The sequence below is a fragment of the Cavia porcellus genome, unplaced genomic scaffold (genome assembly GCF_034190915.1).
Source record: "Cavia porcellus strain 051 isolate PalLab524CR breed Dunkin Hartley unplaced genomic scaffold, mCavPor4.1 scaffold_28, whole genome shotgun sequence".
Classification (NCBI taxonomy): Eukaryota; Metazoa; Chordata; class Mammalia; order Rodentia; family Caviidae; genus Cavia; species Cavia porcellus.
In genome coordinates this window covers 7,854,825-7,875,795 of record NW_026947511.1, presented here as the reverse complement: position 1 = coordinate 7,875,795, position 20,971 = coordinate 7,854,825, and the positions used below count along the sequence as shown (strand labels likewise).

General features: G+C 40.1%; 1 protein-coding gene across 3 annotated transcripts in view; it reads right to left on the bottom strand.

Annotated features, from left to right (window-relative positions):
- Nucleotides 1–18,201, bottom strand: part of Htr7 (5-hydroxytryptamine receptor 7) — a 111,220-nt gene extending 93,019 nt beyond the window's left edge. For 2 of the 3 annotated variants that reach the window (XM_063238607.1, XM_063238608.1), the window contains exon 1: nt 17,639–18,201. In XM_063238607.1, the coding sequence (XP_063094677.1) occupies nt 17,639–18,180 (542 nt within the window). In that variant the 5' untranslated portion in view covers nt 18,181–18,201. 3 annotated transcript variants of the gene reach the window in all.
- Nucleotides 18,202–20,971: the final 2,770 nt, after the last annotated feature.

The following is a 20,971-nucleotide window of genomic DNA, read 5'->3' as shown; positions in this document are numbered from 1 at the left end:
TGGAAAGCCACTGCTACTGTCTGCCCTTACAGAAAGACCCTAATGACAGCACATCTTGGGAATGAAATCAGTAGTGTCTTCATAAATCATGCTAAGCAAAGCTGCGTCTTCAAAGCCACACAAAAAATGTTCCTGACAGCTGCAATGAGATTCACATGAATAGGGGAAGGAAAAGCCCACCGAGGCAGAACGGCATCATCAGTGGTGTGGTTTCTACTTCCCTTTCCACTCTCCCTTGCCTACATGTTTATACTCAAAACACAGTCAGTCCCACTTGCTTGCCTTCTAAATTCATTTTACTCATTCACTCATTCAAGAAATATACACAGATCCAGATCCAACAGGACCTGGGGTTGAGTAAAACAGAGTTGAGTAGGATGCACTCTCCATCAAGGACCCCAATGGTCAGTGTATGGAGGACATTGCAGTATACTAAAACATAAGATCCAAAAGAGTAAAGAGTTTGCTTAAGTAGGATAGAAGTGTAACCAAAACAGACTAGGTAATCAATAAATATTGAAAAAAGTAAATAGACGAATTCCCTAGGACTCCTACAAAAATAAAATGTGATTCTGATATATTAAGAAGTAGCTAATAGTTATCAGCTTTGTGGCCCAAAAAGGAAGTAGTAGCTTTCTTAGAGAGGCCAGAAAGCTATCAAGCGTAAAGCCGCAACCAACCTATTTATTAGCACAGAATTTTGAAAGGTTTTTATTGAGAACAGCAAAGATAATTTCAATCCAAACATACAGAATACACATCCCTCAAAATCAAACTGTGAAACAGTCAAGCAGCTGGAGCACGTTGATTATGGCTGGATCAAGCATGCACTTTAAATCTCCCCATATTCCACCATGAATATCTACAGCCCCCTTGAGGTAGATGGTTCTGCCTGATGTCCCAGATGAAAGAATCATTTGGAAGAAAGAAAACTATCCAGCTGCCTCTCTTTGAAAGAACAGAAAGTATTATCAGAATGCCCAGAAATACAGAATGCTCTGGAATTTTAATCAGAAGAGAGACCATGACAAAAGTGATAATGCAAATGGCTAAGCAGACAATAACAATGCCCCCTGAATAGAAGCATGATAGACGTTTCCCAAAGGCCCACAGATGCTTAGCACTAGAGACTGGCATCTTTTACTTCTACACATAACAGAATAGTGAGCACTCATATCTGACCTGGGGGCTATCCTTTCATAGCAGTCCTTAGGACTCCAGACAAAGAAATGCTGTTTGAAAGCAGAGTACCTGGATTTTATTGATGGACAAGCTAAACACCCAAACTGTTTGTATTCAGCAGTTATATGACTCATAACTCCTTCAAAAAAAGGTCATATCACATAGGAATTAACTGTAAAGCCATATCTATAAACAAACTTTTAAAGCACCAAATGTTCTGGCAACGTGAATAAAATAATCCTGCTTTACTCTCAACTAGATTACATCCCAAAGACTTAAAGATGGGCTGTATCTTTATTCACCATTTTTGTATCCCACAATATTTAAGTACTGGTAGGCAAACAATAAGGGTTTGCTTAGTAAATAAATCTCACCATTATCCTCTCCAGCTTACCCAGGCATACAGTGATCTCCCTCTATTCTTCCCTGCCCTGTTTCCATATCATCTCCTCTCTCTCTCCCTACCTCCCTGCTCCTCCCTCCCCCACTTGAGCTCTGTATCAGAGCTCAATGTTCCTATTGAACCTTAAACCAGGGAAGGAATGATCTGATATTCCATAATGACCCCATCTTAACCCTTACTCAAAATCTCATTGATGCATTTGGTTGGGGGGTGCCCAGGAACAATTTCAGAGCAGTGAGACCAAATAATCAGACAGGCTTCCTCTTTTCTCTTGCTCCTAAACAAAAGCACATGCAGGTACCTGGGGCACAAACAGCCTGAACACACCACACACACAAGTGTCACCAAAACAAAGGCAACTCTGGTGACAAAATCAGGGAGTTTATCCTATAATTCTGACCTCACAAGTTTCAGTTAGGAGGACTACCCAAAAATATTTTCAAGATAGGACTCCTCTATGCCTTCCTTACTAGGGAGAATGATGTTAACATAACCATAGCGCTATCACAGGTATCTTTCACCTTTGTCAGCCATCTGTACCAACCAGGATGGTAATAAAAGATTCCTCTTTGCCACCCTGTACAACTATCACAACCTAGGAGGAACCCAGTTATATTACCTCTGATATAGCTAAGTAGCTTTCAGAAAGTTAAAGGGGATGCAGTGTAGTTCATAGATACAGTACTTACCTAGTACACACATGGCCATAGGTTTGATTCCCAGCATGCTTTAGATCCTGGGCAGTATTCATCTTTAAACTGTTCTTTTTTTGGTACCAGGGATTGAACTCACAACTTTGTGCTTGCCAGGCAGGCACTTATGCTGCTGAGCTAAATCCCCGGCCCAAACTGTTCATTCTTGTCTCTAGTACTAAGTAGAGTGCCTGGCACTGGCCAAAGATTCCACCTTCAGATATGGGTATGTACTATTGCTTAAAACTAATACCACAGTCCATGAAGCAAAAATAATAATAAATAATAAAATAAATAAACACCTATGGCTTCAGGATCCAACTGCCCTTTATCAATGTATGACCAAGGTATATTTGTTAAGTTCTTTGAGTCTATTTTTCTCACCTGTAAGAAGAATATAGTTAAATTACCTTCACTCAGATTTATTATAAGGATTAAGTGAATTCAGCACTGTTCCAAATGCATGGTAAAACCATGTACTAATGCAACATTCCTCATTCACCAATCTGAAACCCAAAGAGCTCTGAAACAAGACCTTTATTCTAAACTGGTTGTATTAGATTCCTATTGCTGCCATACAAATTACTGCAAACTTCGTGGCCAAAACCTACATAAATTTGCTGGAATGGTGCTACATACTAGTAGTCTCAGCACTCTCAGAGACTGAGGCAACATAATGACTGAAGAGAGACCTGTCTCAAAATAAATAAAAACAGACGGGGATGTAGTTCAGTGCCATGGCCCTGTGTTCAATGTCCAGTATTTAAAAAGCCATGAATTTATGATCTGATAGTTATTATGGTCAGAAGTCAGGTATGGGTCAACCCTAAACTAAAATCAAAATGTCCACAGACTGCAATTCTTGCAGAGAATCCAAGGAGAACACATTTCCTCCTTGCTTTTGCCAGCTTTCATGGGCTACTTCCATCCCTTGGAATACACCCCTCTCATTTTCAACAATTGTAGATTGAGTCCCACTGGCATCATACCACCCCAACCTCTGCCACCCAGTGTTACAACTCTAAGTCTCTCTCGCCTCCTCATTCACATTTCAAGACCCTTGAGATTATACTTCGTATACCCAGACAATACTGTATACCCCTTTATCTTAAAGTCAGCTGATTAGTAGCTTTAATTCCACTTGTTATACAGATACCTTTTTGCCATGTTTGGTAAGCTAATTACAACTTTCTGGAATTAGCATATAGATATATTTAGAGGGGGCATTATGTTGCCTATCATTATGGTGTAAAACCTACTTGGCTATAAAGTCTAAGTTGAGCTGATATGGCTATATGTAACATATTTATTTTCAATAAATACAAGTATATATACATTTCATTTTAGGATGCAATTTTAGACCTTGTTGGAAATGTGTCTCAGTCCATTGGTGCTACCAAAATAAAGGACCACAGATTAAGCAAATTTTAAAGAACAGAAATTTATTTTTCATTGTTCTGGAGGTTGGGAAGTCCAAGATCAAGGTATCAAAAGGACCAGTGGGTAAAGAGTTGTTTTCTATATTATCAGAACTAGAACCCTTACTACTTTTAGGTCTACGTAGATAGAAAGTCAATTCCAGAAAGCCTAAAACTGATTTAGGAAACTGTTCTGTAAAACTGTATTACTCTAGACCTACTCCCAGTACCCAAATTTGAATAATCAGGTATCTGCAGAAGTATTGTTATACGAACTGCTCACACATTTGGGAGGTTGAAAAGTCCCAAACAGGCCATCTTCAAGATGGAAGACAAAGGAAGCTGGTATGGCTCAGTCCAAAACCAAAGGTCTCAGACCCACAAAAAGCAAAGATACAGCTCTCAGTCAGAGGACCAGAGAACCCCAGGGCCACTGGTGTGACTCCCAGGAGCCAGAGGCCCACAGAACTGGAGTTTTGGTTTCCAGGGGATGACAGAGGAGTCCAGTCCACAAAAGAGAAGCTAAAATTGCATTTCTACTGCCTCCTTGTTCTACCTAGGCCCTCGGCTACTTGGACATTGGCTATCTACCTTGGTGAGGACATGCATTTTTTACACATTCCACTGATTGAAAAGCAAATCTTAGGCCAGGTGTGGTAGCTCGCGCCTGTGATCCCAGCACTCCGGAAGCTGAGGCAGGAGGATCTTGTGAGTTTGAGACCAGCCTGGGCTACAAAGGGAGATCAAGGCCTGCCCAAACTGCACAGAGAGACCCTTTCTCAAAAAGACAAAAAAAAAAAAGCAGATCTTTTCCACAAACACCTTCAAAAGGACATACCCAGGAAAAAAAGGCCTTATGCTGAGTATCGCTTAATCTAATGAAAATAACATCTAAAATTAACCATTACAGGGTGTTATATGATGCATACTCATTGAATACATTCCTTAAACTCCAAAAAAGTTCTGAATTCTGAAATATGTTTGGCCTGGAAGTTTTTTTCTTAATATACAATAGCAAAAACAATAATTAACTGAAATATAAGAGGAAATGTTCCATGTTTGACATAGTTTACAGGTGGCATGCATGAAACTACTATTCTCAGTGCCCCATAACACCTGAAGTCAGACTGCCTTACCCAATCAAATCAGATTCTACCTTGTCCTTGCAATGTGTCTCTAGGAAGACTGTTAGATCTCCATCAGAGCCCTGATACTCAGCACACAGGGGTTTGAATGGGAAAAAGCATTCACAAAGATAAAGAAGATTAAATACCTGTAGAGATCTTAGCATGTGGTTTGGCACATGGGATATACTTAGTAAATGTAACACTATGGCCAGTTATTATGGTCCCTTAGTGAGATAGCACAGCCATTCCTGACACCTGGAATGCATGGGATGCATCAAAAAAAAAAGTGCATATCTGTTTGTTTTCACTGAAAGTAAATGTTCTAGAAATTTCATTTAGCTTTGCCTAAATGTTCACCCTTCTCCATGGCATAGCAATAATGATAAGAGCCAACTTCTGACTCTAAGCTGCTAAGGTTTTCACATCCCTGGCAACTTTATTATTGTCAGGGTATTGCATATGCTCGGAAAGCAGCAAGTGACTCATCAGTCTGCTGTGCCTTGATGGCACCATCCCGTGGGACCACCTCCCTGCCCACATCTTGCTTCTCTTTTCACCAAACAACCTCCTGAACCTCGTTTGATTTTTCAAGTAGACATCTCCACTATCACCAAGAGGAAAGTTTTACCGGAAACTGGAAGAAAAGAAGGTAAGGCCAGATGTTTAGATTCAGAAATACCATCTTTTCCTTCCCTCTCTTGCCCTCCTTTCCTTCCACAGTCAGTCCATGAAGACAAAGTTAACACCTACTTCATGTCAAATTCTCTGCCAGACCTGGAGGTACAGGTTTTCCTGTACCTCCCACAAGGGCCTAGGTTCTTCCATGTAAATGATCCCACAAATCATGAAGTTCATTACAGTTAATTTCACAAACCATTAATTACAAATTGAGGTGACTGCAAAGAAGAAAAAGTACAAGGTGTTACTAGACCATTTAAGATCCTCCAGGGATTCGAAAAACACTTTCATGAGACAGTCATTTCTAATTGAGGACCTGCCTGAAGAGTGGTAAGAATTAACCAGCCAAATAGGTAGAAGAAAATCACTAAGGGAAAATGAAGAGACTTGTTAAGGCTCTGAATAACAAAAAGTCAATGAATGAAAAAAAGATTAACACTGATAAAATATGAGGGTGGGAAGAGGCAGACAGATGAGTGATTAGTTGGCAGGTAGAAAAGAGAAAGAAAGAAAACAAATCAAAGGTAGAAGTTGGCAAACACAAAAAGGGCCAAATCTGGCCCCAACAGGTTTTTGTACAGGCCCCCAGCTAAGGATGCTTTTTATATTTGTAATGGTTATAGAAAGTTACGAAGACTATTTCAAGATGATAAAATTATATGAAATTTAAATTTCAGTATCCTTAAAGAAGGTTTTATTAGGACATAGCTTCACCCATACATTAATGTATTACCTATGGTTACTTTCATGCTACAACAACAAAATTGGAGAATTGAAGCAGAGATGGTGGATCTCAAGCCTGAAATACTTGCTACTTAGTTTTTTTCACAAACAAAAAAAAAAAAGTTTGCCAACCTCTGCCTTAGTGAAATAGTCAAAATATACAATCTTTTAGGGGTCACATTAAAGATTTAGGGGAGTAGGGTGTCATGGTTTATGTTGGTGGCCCCCAGGCCTCATGCATTTGCATTGTGCATTTGTGATTGGTTCATTGTCTAGTGCTTCGATTGATGGTGTCAGTGCTACAGCCACAAAGGGGTGGAGCCAGGATGTGATGTAATGGCAGGAAGAAGCTGTGTCTCATTCTCTTACCAGTTTCTGGCTTGCTGTTTGTAGCCACCATGAACTGCTGCCCTGCCATGCTGCCTTAGAGCCAACTTAGTACAGACTGAAACCTCCAAAAGCTGTAAGAAATAAATCTTTCCTTTCCCAACTTGGCGCATCAGGTATTTTGTCTCAGCGACTAGTAAAAAGTAGCTAAGACATAGGGGAACTCATCAAAAAGTATGAAACAGGACAATGCACAATTGACAGCACACAAACTCATCTGTGTTTCAGACCAGGAAGCTTCAAAAACTATGCATGCATGAATTTCACTCCCAGACTGTGATTTAACTGGTTTTGGGTAAAACCAAGTGTTTGGCATTTGGCAAGAGAGGAGAATTCTTAGGTGACACTAATGTGCAGATGAGGTTGGGGACTGTGGCTGTAATCACATTTTCCTGTTTTAATAACCACCCAAATCTGGAGGGTTTGCTACATGTGAAAAATCCCTGCAAGTTATTTTCAAACATAATAATACTCAGGCCCATCGAGACCAATTAAATTAGGATCCCTGGGGTGGGAGACCCGAGTATGGCTATTTTTTTAATTGCCCAGATTATGCTAACATGTAGCCAGGGTTGTACGCTCTGCATTAACATGGGCCAAGCATAGAGAGAGACAGATCCCTGTGAAGGTTACACTGAGTAGCCCAACCAAAAGACGATAAAGATGTGTTAAAGTAGGAGGCACTGGGGAGAGACAATCACTAGAACTTGGTGCTTAGATGGTAAGAGTAGATAAGAAGTTCAAGAATGATCCTCCAAAATATAGCAAAACCATTAGATACAAACTGAAGAAGCATTAGTGAAGAAACATTAGAATGAAAACTTGGGAAAAGGAAAAAGTTTGGAGGGAAAGAGAGTTAGTTCTGTTCTAATACAGCAACTGAAAAAGTGAATCCCTACTGAATAATTGATCAAATGAAAGCTGTAAGTCACTGGAATTAAATGATGAAGAGCCTTGAAAACTATCCTACAAAATCCTCTTCATACAGCAGGCAATGTTTACAGTGATGTAACAGAACATGAACAGCCTTTGGATTCAGATGTTGCTCCTGCCACAACAATGTGTATGAGTTTCCTCAGCTTCCTCATCTAGAGACCGATATTAAAAGTGCTTATATATGTCTCATTCATCCTTGGCCAGCAGAAACGATAGCAAACACAAAATAAATACTCTGGCAAGGACATTGTGAAGAGATATGCTATGTTACGTGTTTAGAAATTTAAGTAGTACAAATGACACTTATAAAATTGTAGCATTATCTCTGAAGAGTTTCCAGAAAAGAACAAAACAGTGAAACCCTTACACTAATGGTTTAGTAAGTATTGTGAACACACTGCAGTAAAGACAAGCAAATGAAGGAGAAACCAGTACTTAAATTACTTAAATTGGTAGTTGGGACTGAGTTGAGCTGCAGTGATAAACAACACAATGGTATCTGTTAAGGAGATAGTTAAGGAGTCAGGACTCCAACCATCCTTCCTCCAGAGCCCAAGAAACCCTTTCAGCACACTGCTTTCCCTTCCCAAGCATGGCTCCTGTCGTCATGTTGACCAAGATGGCCAGAGCCGTGGCCAACCATATTCACATTCTAGGCAATGAGAAGGGAAGGCAAAGCAAAAGAGAAAACAGCAATTTTCTTAACGGAAGTTCCCAGAAATCAAAACAATATTTCTACCAACATCTCCTGAACCAAAATTTAGTTACATTACCATATCCAAATGCAAGGGAAGCCAGGACATATAGTCTTTCTTCTGAGCAGTCATAGCTCCATCAAAAACAGGAATTTCTGTTAGGAGGAGAGGCTGGGATACATGACCTGCAGTGTCTGCCACAGAGTTAAGCTCTTATTAATTCAGACTTCTCCCACACTAGTTCCAAGAGGTCCTCCCTGCTCTCTGAGTCTGAGTTCACTCGTATGCTGATCCATGAACTTTACGCTCTGCTCTTCTCCTGCCTGTGATATTCTCTGGCCTTTTCACCACTAGTCTAATTCTATATTTCTTTTAAGATTTATCTTCATCATGACCCATGTGCAATCTTTTATTATTTTCCTTAAATAGATATGCACATACACATAAAATACATGATGCTTGAGTAGGCTTGAACACAGTTCCATCCATATAAAGTGCATATCCTTAGACAAGTCACATTAAATACAAAGAGCACAATATTGATGGATGGAAGGTGACAAGAAGATAGATCTCTTGCCAACAGGAAGGGGTCCAAGAAATTGAGAGGTAAAGGGAAAAGGAAAATTTGAATTAAAATATGCCAGGTAGAAGAATTTAGTAATATAAACATTATACTCATAAATATGGGATAAGATTAATAATACTAACAACTCACTTCCATTCTGTGAACTTCAAATTCCTCCTACATCAAGTGGAGATAATAATCCTTTCGTTACAAAACTGTGGTAAGGAGGAGAGGAGATTTTTGCATGTGGAAGTAGTCTGTGAACAATAAGACATTAAACATCTATTAGCTGTTAACATTTCTCCCCTGAGGTGTTACTTTCAGTTAGTTAACATAAGAAAATGAAGGTTGTTTGTGGGAAGTGTGATAGAAGAACAGGGCCAAAGGCCAGTTCCTCTCTTCCCTTTCACTTTCTCTTGGCAAAGTTAAAAAAGGATTTTGTCAAGTCTTAAAATGTATCTAAAAGCTACAAATTAATTTTAGAGATGAACAAGGATGACTTCCTTCTAAGAGAAAGGCGATCTGCAGAAGCCAGAATGCCCCTGCACTTGCTGATCACAGCAGAATTAAAGCCAAGAGCAAAACACAGATCATCAAAGGGAATGAGTCATAGTACCTGGCAAAAAGCAAGACTTTAGCCAGACACCAGTCAGAACCAAGTATTACAGCGCTTGGAAATAAGTCAAAAGAGTTCCTGTAACTGTGAACAAGCCAAAGATGACTCCTGCCCTCATACCCAAAGCTAGAAACAAATGGTTGCTGATATATTAAGACAAATATATGCTCTGAGCAGATTAAGCATAAATTTGATATAGATATGAATACACTTCACAAAATGTCATCAAAAATATTTTTGTGTCTTTTATTATAAAACAAAATGCATATGCTGGGAAGTTCCTAAAATACACATGGATGCTTTAACAATAAATTTTAAAGTGAACTTTCATGAACCCTCAATCAAGAAATAGAGTATTAATTATACCATCTCAGCACCATGCCTTTCTAATCACAATCTCCTTATCTTTAAGAAGTAATCATTATCCTAGTTCTCATAGTACATATTTCCTTTCTTTTCTTTATACCTACACATACCTAAATTTGCTGTTGGGCTACTTCAGTTTTATTTGAGTGGAATCACGCAGATGCATTCTTTCATGCTTCGCATTATGTCCGTGACACTAAAGTACTTATTCATAAAATGAAATGGTACCTAAAATTTGACTTCAATTAGTCAGCAATCCACATTTCTACAGAATCTCTAGGTAGTTCTGATGTATATTCAAGTTGGATAACCACACCTGAATAAGTTACTCTATTGTACAACTATACCACAATTTATGTACTTACTCTGCTATTGATATGGGTGTGTGGTGTTTCAAGTTCTGGGGTTTCAATATGGCAGATATCATATATTTTGTTAAAAGACTTTTGGTATACGAGAATCTGATATACATATTACAATAAAATAAAAGGAACATAGGATATATATATATATGTATATATGATCTTTATATATCTTCAACAATGCTTGACAATGGCAAATTACTTTCAGAAAGGCTCACCAATTTTTAATACTGAATGAGTTTTGTCCTAGAATAAACTACAGAACATTATGGTGGTGGAGATGTTTACCCTGAGGTCACTTCTTCCTTCCTCTATCACAACTTCCTTTTTCCTTTCCCAGTGCACACAAAGAAAATTCCAGTCATCTCCTCATGTGTCAGCCATGCCCGCCCTAAGCACCATCCCCAGGCAAAGGTTACATATGTCCCCGTTAAAGGAGACAGCCCAGCCACCATGGCTTGTGTACTCCTTTCCACATCCTCACCTCAATAAACCTGTTTGTTTTGTACTTTCACTTCTTTATTGTGCCAGAAAACTCTTTCAAATATCACTGGTAATATATGAACATTTCCTGTATTCCACATCTTTGCTATCCTTTGCATGTATCCGGCATCATAATTATTGCCAATCTGAAGAATTAAAATGTTGTTAAGCTTTCCAAGCTGGGATCAAAAATCACATAGCTAGCAAACAGAACTTCAGATACGAGATTATTTTCACAAATATAGTCATGCATTGTGTAACAACACAGATCAGAGATACAGTCTAAGAAATGAAATGTAAAGCGATTTCATCACAGTACAAATATCATATAGTAAATATACCCAAACTAAGATGGTTACACCATCATTGCATGATACAATTTGATGAGAGTACCATTGTATGCACTGTCTGGCATGGACCGAAACACTGTCATACAGCGTGTGATTAGTATTTGGTAGATTTTCATGAGCTTAGCCTGATTTAGCAAAAAGTTTAATATGGTGGAGAAAACATAAAAGTCAATATGCCTGAAGAGTAGAAAGCAAGATATAATGTTGCATAAGATGCTGAGGAATAGGGCAGAGACAAATCAAGGACCATTCAGATATGCAAAAGAGTTTAAATCTGAGTCCAAGTGAAAAGAAAAAAAAAGTGAAAGGTTTAAAGCAGGAAATTTACATGATAATATTTCTCTATTTGCATGTAAAAATGTTTAAAATGTTTCAGGCACATATCCTCTTCTAGCTATATTTGGATTTCTTGATGCTTCAGATCAATGCTACCGAAAACAACTAAAAAAGCTGGATAAAGCACAAATACGTACACACACAAGCACACAGGCACCCATGCTTGAAGGCATCATGGTGATGTTGACATATCTAGGACTTTAGGGAACCTACTCCAAAAGGAGTAAAAGCACAGAAAGGTAAGTCAAAATTCCACAACCATTCACCCTCCTGGTTATTTGCTAAAACAAAATGAAAAATAAGGGCTGAGCCAAGAAGCAAAGAGTGTCATCAGAAAGTGACTATTAAGAGGCAAAAACATCAGAAGCACTTTTGGCAGACTCTTGGGACTAGAGACGAAAGATTCCATGCCTGAGAGGCCAGGATCCCAGTGAAAATGGGAGAGCAAAAATCTAAGCCTAGCACTTACCTCGTATTCCTTTCAAGGAATTTGGAAATTCTGAAACCCTGTAGGGCAAAAAGCTAAAAAGCCATAAAGAAAACTCCCAAAAAGTTTTTAGTGGGAGTATTTACAATCTTACGGTTCTGAAGAGAAAAACTGGAGCTCTGAACTAGCTAGAGGGAGAAGTCACTGGGAAAACACCAGGCTCTTAAAATTCTGAGACAGTTACATCCTAGACAGAAGTATCTGCCAATGCTAGAGCTTTATCAAAATTAAAACACCAGTTCACAGTTAGCTTAGTCTCTACTTGGATTAAAATAATCATCCTCCCAATTTGTCTGACTAGTAGCTATTTTCTCTGGAGAAAAATAACCTCATTCACAATATCTACAATTTTTCATACAAAATATTGAGTATACAATCCAAATTTACCAGTTATGCCACTACACAGACCAAATACAAAGAAATAAAAAAGAAAAGCACATAAAAAACCACAAGTGATTCACATGTTGCAATTAAAATACAAAAAAATCTACTTATAATTAACATACTACACAAGATGGAGGAATTAGATGAAAAAGTAGAGAATTTGACCAGAAAATTAGAATACATAGAAAAGATATTTCAAAAATTATAAAGTACAGTTACTAAAAGAACTAAATAGATGAGATTGAATAACAGGTTAGATAAAGCAGAAAAATGACTGATAAATTGGAAATGAGGTAAAAATATTTTCAAAACTAAAGCACAGGTTTGGAGATGTAGCTCAGTGACACAACATTTATGTATGGTATGAGACCCAGGGTTCAGTCTCCAACACCAAAATAAAAAACTAAGGCACAGAAAAAAGTAAAATGGGAAATACGTGAAAAACTATAAGAGGTGTGATACATAAAAAGATATAGATATAAGGCACAGAAGAGAGAAATAATGAAACAGTACGTGTCTCAAAAGATAGGTGCAAACTTACTGAAGATATCAATGCACAAATACAAAAATCAATAAAAACCCAAAGCAGGATTAACAGTAAATAAGCGACAAAAAATAATCAACACTGCCACACCTAGTAACACAACAGAAACACTGTTGAAAACTAAACACAAGAAGAAATCCTAAAAGTAGACGCAGGAAAAAAAATCTGGCCTTCAAAAGAGTACTAAAAATCTAAGTTGATGTCTGATTAGTCAACATAAGTGATGCAAGTCTGAAAACAATGGAATAGTATTTTAAAGTGCTGGGGGAAACGCAAGTATAGTATCTTATCTCTACAAAAGTATTCTAAAATAAAGGTAAAATTAGAACATTTTCAGGGAAGTAAAAGCAGAGGAATTTTTACCAGCAAAGCCTGAATGAAAAATTGTTAATGGGAATCACATTGACAGAAGAAAAGGATCCCAGATGAAAGAAAGCATGATAATACAGGAAAAAGTAACGGGCAATGGGAAAACACTAAACACATTGGTAAATGAGAATGAGCACTGATTTTTTAAATTGATTTTTAAAAGTCAGGCATGGTGGCACATACTTGTAATCCCAGAATGCGGAGAGGCTGAAGCAGGAGGATCTCAAGTCTGTTCCAGCCTGAGCAACTTAGCAAGAGCCTGCCTCACAAAAAGAGACAAAAAGGGATGGAGATGTAGTCTTGTTAGGAGACCCTGGATTCCATTTCTAGCACAGAAGGAAAGAAGAAAGGAGAAAAGGAGAAAAGGAAGGGTGGAGTAGGAAATGAAGGAAGGAAGGAAAGAAGGGAAAAATAAAAATAATATCTAATGGGTTTTAAAAAATCTGTAGCCTTGAATGATAACAATAATACAAAAAGGGTGAGGGATACATAGAATTAAAATGCTGTCCAGGAGCAGTGGTGGGGCTGGCCAGGAGAGAGCAAGGTCGGCACACAGGGACCCAGGAACAGCGGCAGGCGGAGAGAGAACATATCCCCTGCCCCAAGGAGCTGGCGGATTCGGCTGACAGCAACTGAAGTAAACACAGAACTTAATGCTTGTATTGTTTGATTGACTTTGCAGACCTAAAGCCTGTGATCTGAGCATCTACTTAAAGGATAACAATGTGCAATATAGTAATTATTGGGGATTTCCTATTGTCTTGTTTTTACCAATAATGTTCACATAGCCACAAAATGACTTGTTCAGAAATATACCTTCAGAGAAGCATTGTGGGTAATAGCCAGAAACTTGAAACAACTCAAATGTCCAGCTGTAGGTGAACTGATAATTTATAGCATATTTATACATTGGAATACTACTCAGCAATAAAAATGATATGAACATAAAAAGACAGATTCAGAGGAGCTATAATTCCACTGAAATGACGTTCTGACCAAGCAGAATTGCAGTTTGATGTCAAAAGTTAGGATAATGGGTATCTGGGGCACTGGGAACTAGGAAGGAAAAGGAAGCTGCCGTGAGCTTGGGACGGTTCTCCTTCTTGGCACAGTTGATTACAAGGATATATTTACTTTGTGGGAATTCATCAAGCTCCACACTTAGTATTATGCCCTTTTCAATGTATATTCCTTAAAAAATAAGTTTAAAAACATATTTGATCACACATAAAGTTGTACAAAGACTAATAAGACGTGGCCACCTCCAATATCAAGATATAAAAGTCTCAATATTGTTGTTTGTGCATATAATGATCACACTCTATCCATCTCCTGAATTTGGTGTCCTTCATTCCTCTGCATGACTTTATACTCTCATGTCTTACACAAGCTTCACTAAACAATTTACAGAACTGTTTTCCATGTTTTGAAGCTATATATAAAAGATAATTTGACTTCTATTTTTAAAAGGGAACTTTCTAGGATGAAAAAGTTCTATATCTTGGCTGCAATATTGGTTACATAGACTGAACAGGAAATGCTAAGACTTGTATATTTTGCTATATCTAAACATTATCTCACTTTAACAAATTTTTTTCAATGGAGCATGCTGGCCGCTCCCAGGGAATGGGTGGGAGAGTGGACAGCGTGGGGCCAGGAAGCCAGTTCACATTTTGCAGTAGGCCTGCTGACTACCAAGACAGAAAGACAAGCTGTGGACACAGACTTTGAAGAAGCTGAGCTGTGAAGTCGAGCACTTACTGGAGCGAGAAGGTCAGAAGAAGGTTTCTTTAAGACAGAAGCTTGGGGTTGACCTGGCCGAGAGGAAAAGCTGAAGACAGACCAGAGATGAGAAATCAACATGGGAACAAAGTTTTGGAAAGGTGAAGGGATGGAATATAAAGTTCCAGCAGTTTGGTCTTCACTAGGACACAATGTCACCTTCATTTTAACTGAAAACCAGAAAAAAGTACAATTCAGGGATGAATGGTTAGCTGTGGAAAGATAAAGACTTCCTACCCTTTTCTTTTTCAATGAATATGAATCATTATATGAAAAGGTAGAAGGCGGGAGATTTTAAGCCCGTGAAAAACAATATGGTTTTGCGTTAGGAAAGGGCAGGAAAACATTCCAGTGTTATCCGGGGCGGTTAAGAAAAATATCAGAGGTTTTATGTTGGCCAGCATTTTAAATGCCCAACAAATATGCAAACTCTCATGACACAGTAAAATAAACCCAAAAACAAGAATATTGTCATTCATCTTTTACTGTGCTTCACAAAGTAACTGCAATCCATATTAGGTACTTGAGAGGGACTTAATCAGGCAACGAATGAAGATTCAATTTTTTCACATTTTAATAGCACATTGTGTATATTCTGCACTAGAATTGAAAGCAACATTCCTTTGGAAATGATTCACCATGGATATCAAGTCGTTTGCCCTTTTTCTCTCTTTTAATTTTGCATGTTCTTAGAAGAAAATCAATGTGTTTCTTTCAATTTTATCAATTCTTCATTTTGTGCAAAGAATTGATATGCTCATCTTCTAAAATTATTTTTAGGCAGAAGTTACCAAGGGGCAATCTCTTCAGGAAAAATGAGAAAGAATCTATATGCCTAAATTATCATAATTTGCTACAGTCGTAAGGATATACTTAAGGAAAAAATCAGAACCTCTTGTCAAGAAGAATTAACTTCTTTGTTTTCTGGACATTCTTTCCGGTACCAAATCACATATGCAGATTTTTAGTCCAGGTATAGGATTAACAGGGTGACCTCAGGCAAACCTGAAGGTGCCCAGAACAAGAGCACTGGTTGTCTTAGGAGACAAGTTAGCATAATGTGTTACTTTTTTTTTTTTTCATTTATCAATTACTAAATGGAAAGATGCACTACTTGGAGCATCAATTGTTATTTGTTTTATCACACTGAGTTCCATTTACAAGGACTCCATTCATGAAGAAGTGCTGTTTTGGTTGAACAGTCAGATTTCTGTGCTTACAATCTATGTATATACTTATTATGTACATTGAGAGCAGTCTCCTAATTCCTGCTGCCACAGCCAGACTGTAAATGCATATGTGTTTGTCATTTTTAACCACAGTAATTCAGAGCTCCAACTGCCAAGTTTGATGCCAATATTCTCACATATGTAGTTCATGCTCCATCCTTAAAATAATTCCTTGTTTGCTATCAGACGCTCCTGCCATGAGATATAAAATGGCAGGGCCATTGTTTTTATATCTAAAGTTCTAACTAAATACAACTAAAATATTTTTCTTTTTTCATCTTGAAAACAGTTCTATCTTCTCTTTATTTAGTAATTATAAACCCTGGTCGAACAGTAAAAGAGCAAAATGTTTTAAATATCAACACACCACAAATAACAGTGTTTTCAAGAAGGAAAATCTCAGTTACATGCTGGATCAACCTTTGAGGCACTGTCACTTTAAAATTTGAGGTATCAATTACCTTTCCTATGTTGAAAGCTCTATATACTTAAATGGTTTATAGGCAGACTAAGAAAAAAAAAGCAACTGTTCATTGTATCATTAAATCATAAATCATTTAAATCATAAATAGGTTACTAATCTGTGCTGGTTTAAAAACACCAGCAAAATTCTGGGTGTGAATATTATGGCTTAATATTTCAGTTGCAAGTGAAAGAGAATTGTTCTGTGGTTGAAGCATTGAGACCACACTTTAGGTTCTCAGTTGCATAATATTTCTAACATTTCAAACATTTAGCTTCACTCCAGAATCCTATGGTCTTAAAATCTAAAGGATCCAGGAGGTCTCCTAGTTCAACACGACCCTCAAAGCTTCAATTTTCCCCCAGCATCCCTGTTTTGGTTATTCTATTGAGGGAGTTCCTAAGGGTCAGTTCCCAATGGGTACGTGAAGAAAAACTAGAACCTACCTTTTCAACAAGGAGTAAGGAGTAAGGGGTAAGGATCCAATCAGTGAGCTGGCAAGAAGCAACAGCGTTGCCAAACACTGAAATCAGACTTCCACAAGAACGGGATTCACAAGTAGCAACCACAAAAGTAAAGCGTTTAAGACAGGTAGATCCCTACTTCTGGAACTATCCAAGGTCCTTTCATTGGCCTAAAGTTGCTCCTACAATCAGAAGCAAGGTAGCGGTTTATTTTTTTTTTCAACTGGTTTATTAAAGCAAAAAATAATTCTCCTGCTCCCAGCAAGGGTTTATTAAGTTAAAAAACATCAAACCTCTTCCTCCTGAAAACCAAGCCAAGGGACCCCCTGGTGGAACTGCTAATGCTTAACCTACTCTAACTTTGGTCTTAAAATTATAACTACAATAAATGGGAACGTTGGGCTTTTTGTCTAAAGGCGCACGTATATAGGCTTTCTGGCGCTGAAGTTGTGGGACTGCTGCAGGTGGGACTGTATTTTAAGCTCTGCCCTTCATTCCGCCGTGAAGTCAGCCTTGATCTTCCCAGCAAAGGCGACCGTTCACGGCGAAGCGGCCACAGTCCCGGCCACAGCCGGGACGGGACGGCCTGGCCCTTACCTGTCAATGCTGATCACGCACAGAGTCATGATCGAGGCCGTGCAGCACATGACGTCCATGGCGATGAAGACGTTGCAGAAGAAGTGGCCAAAGATCCACTTGCCCCCGATGAGGTCGGTGACGCTGACGAAGGGCATGACGGCCACGGCCACCGAGAGGTCGGCCAGCGCCAGGGACACGATCAGGTAATTAGAGGGCTGGCGGAGCTTCTTGACGAAGCACACGGAGATCACCACCAGGCAGTTGCCCGCGATCGTCAGCAGCGTGATGAGCGTCAGGATGGAGCCGATCACAACTTTCTCGGCTCGGCCGTAGTTGATCTGCTCTCCGCAGCCGGAGACATTGTCCCAGGTCCCGTCCCAGCTGGGCGAGGGGCTGGCGGCCACCTCGGGGACCCCGCTCAGCAGGCGCGGCGTCCAGGTGCTGACGCCCGGGTCGGCGCCCCCGTCGGGGCTCCAGTCCGGCAGCCCGCGCCCGGGCAGGAGGATGGAGTGCAGGTGCCCGTACAGGTCCGGGCGGCCGCTGCTGTTAACGCCCATCATCGCGCCGCCGAGCGCCCAAGCCCATGGAGCCGGCGCCCCGCCGCGCGCTCGGCCGCCGGCCCGGGCTTCACCTCGCCGGTTCCGCTCCGCCGCGCCCGGCCATGGGCCCGCGCTGGCCGCTGGGGGGCGCCCGCCTCGGCCTCCGGCCCCGCACGTCCCGGGCCCGGCCGCTGCGGGGACTCCCTGCGGGAGGCGCCACGACACCCGACGGAGACGGACTCCCGGGCCGGCCTCGGCTGGGCGCCCCGCAGCCCGCAGCAGCAGCGCGGCCAGGAGCGCGCGGCGCGGCGCGGCAGCCGAACTTGCGGGGAGCGCCCCGCCCCTCGCGCCCGCCGCCGCCGCCGCCGCTCCCCTGCGGCAGCCGTGTCGCGGCCACGCTGCCGCAGCTGCCGCCGCCACCGCCACCGCCACCGCCACCGCCACCGCCGCCCGCAACCTGCGCGCGCCGGCGGGCTTCCCCGGCTGGGCAGCACGGCAGCCTCGCCCTCGTCTCCCCCTGCGCGGGGCGGGATTCCGAGGCGCTGCGCTCCCGCGCGCGGGGACCGTGCCTTGCCGCAGGGGACTCGGTCCCTCTCCGACCGAGCTGGCACCAACCCCTGACTGTAGCGAACAATTTGATGGGGGCTTTTTTCCTGGTGGACCTGGTTGGGGGGGGGGGCGGGGAGAAGAGATTCGGACTCATTGCGAAGTGGAGAACCTTGTTGAAGGATTATTTTTCTGTTTTTCCTCCCCGCCCTCACTCCACACCCCCCCATTAAAAACCTTTTCAGCACTAAACAAGGATGCAGATTCTTCCACTTCCCATTTTGACCATTTATTGGAGAAAGCGAAGATAGGAAAAGTGAAGAAGCATCCAAATGGGGTGGGGATGGGAGCTCAGCTGAGAAGGAAGAAAGAAAAGGAAAGGGGACCCGAGGGCCAGGCACCAAGGAGCTGGGGCTCTGAGCGCAGCTCCATGGGGAGTTAAACCCTTTTTGACCTTCAGGCCTGCAGACACCCTGGCTGCTTTTATTTATAGTCAATCTTCAAGGCCTACTGAATGGAAATGATAGTTAATTTTTCCCATGACATCCTGGAAATCTTGTATATCAGCAAAGAAATGACCACTGGCAGAAGATGTTTCTGCAGAAGAATCCTGGAAATTTACATTGATTTAATAACTACTGCCTAAGATCCCCTTTGGTATTCAAACCTTGTCAATGTGGCTGAGTTTTGTTATTCCTGAGATTTGCTTCATTCCGTTTCATTTAAAGGTTTTATTGGAAGTGATTTCTTTGGTTTAAGAACCCAAAAATAATCAAATCTGTTTTCTAGTCAGGGCTTGGCGAATTATAAATAAGGAGAAAGGGAACAAATACCTCAAAAATGTATTGATCTGAGTGCTAAATAATCTCATTCTTCAAAATGGAAAGTAGCCCTATTTTTGCAGATAAGGAAGCAGTTGTTATTGCAATCAACTGGTAAACATTAATTATGTTTCAAATTCAGGCTACTCTAATTACTGTGCCTGGAGTCTTTCCCTTACACGTTGAAAAAAAAAAAAAAAATCCCCTAAATGGTGAACCAATGTTCGTAGTTCCTTCTCTATGACCAACAACAATTCAGGGGCCTTCCTGTGCCTGGGATGAGCAAAATAATTCATTGAGTCAGAGGAGTAGAACATAATGTCCAATTACAAAGCAAGCAATACTACTTAACATTTCAGAAGACAGATGAGAAAGATTCTTCGACATCATGGTAGCACATTAATATAAAACAAAAGAAAATAATTTGTAACTGAGGAGCATCTAAGAAACCATTTGTTCCCCTTCTGTATAGAAGAGGAGATACAGTCAAAAGTTTAGATTTGTCCAAGATCATATGTGACAAAATGAAAGATCTCAATTATTGTTTTTGACGTTTAGAATTGTCTTCGGGTCTCCTAAAAATTCCTTCAGGTGGTACATTTCCCAAGATATATTTGACTTTTCTCATTTTAACTTTTAAACTCAATTTTCAATTTTATCTAATTGACTTTTATTTTTTGCCTTAAGTATTGTCTTGGCTCTTCTAAACAATATTCCACATTAATGAATTGCACAGATTTTGAAATTAAGTTTTATTTTTATTTGAATTTATAATTAATATAACTTGCCATCCACATTCTTACCAACACTTACCTAGCCCCTATATAAATGCACAGTAGCTCGGTTTTTTGTTTTACTTTTATTCTAGTTGATTAGGGCTGCTATAACAAAAATACCATAAATTAGGTAACTTAGCAATAAACACGTATTTCTCAAATCTGCCTCTGGTGACGCCCAGTGTTCTGGCTCATAGACAGCCATCTTGCTGTGTCCTCAGAAGACAGAAGAAAGTAAGAGAGCTCCCTGGAATGTCTCCTAGGAAGGATTAATTCTGTTCATTAGTTCTGCACTTGTGACCTAATCACTTAACATCATTGTACTGAGCATTAGGATTTCAGCATACAAATTTGGAGAGGAAAATTATAGTCCATAACAACTTTTAAATTATGTGATGTATAAATGTGCCAAATAATAATAATTAAATACCATTTTCACAATTCCTTCCTCTCCTGTTGTCCATGTAACATTGGGTCCAGACTTCCCTTTTCATAGAACAAGCACATCTATTATGTTTTCCTTCTATTATATGGCTGAGTGTATTTCTTAAAAGTTGCTAGGTTTTTAATTTGTAAGCTGTCACAATGCATAAACACAGCTATTGAAAATCTTGACTTTACAGCATTACTTTGCTTATTGTTGACTTCCAATTTCATCTATCATTGTAT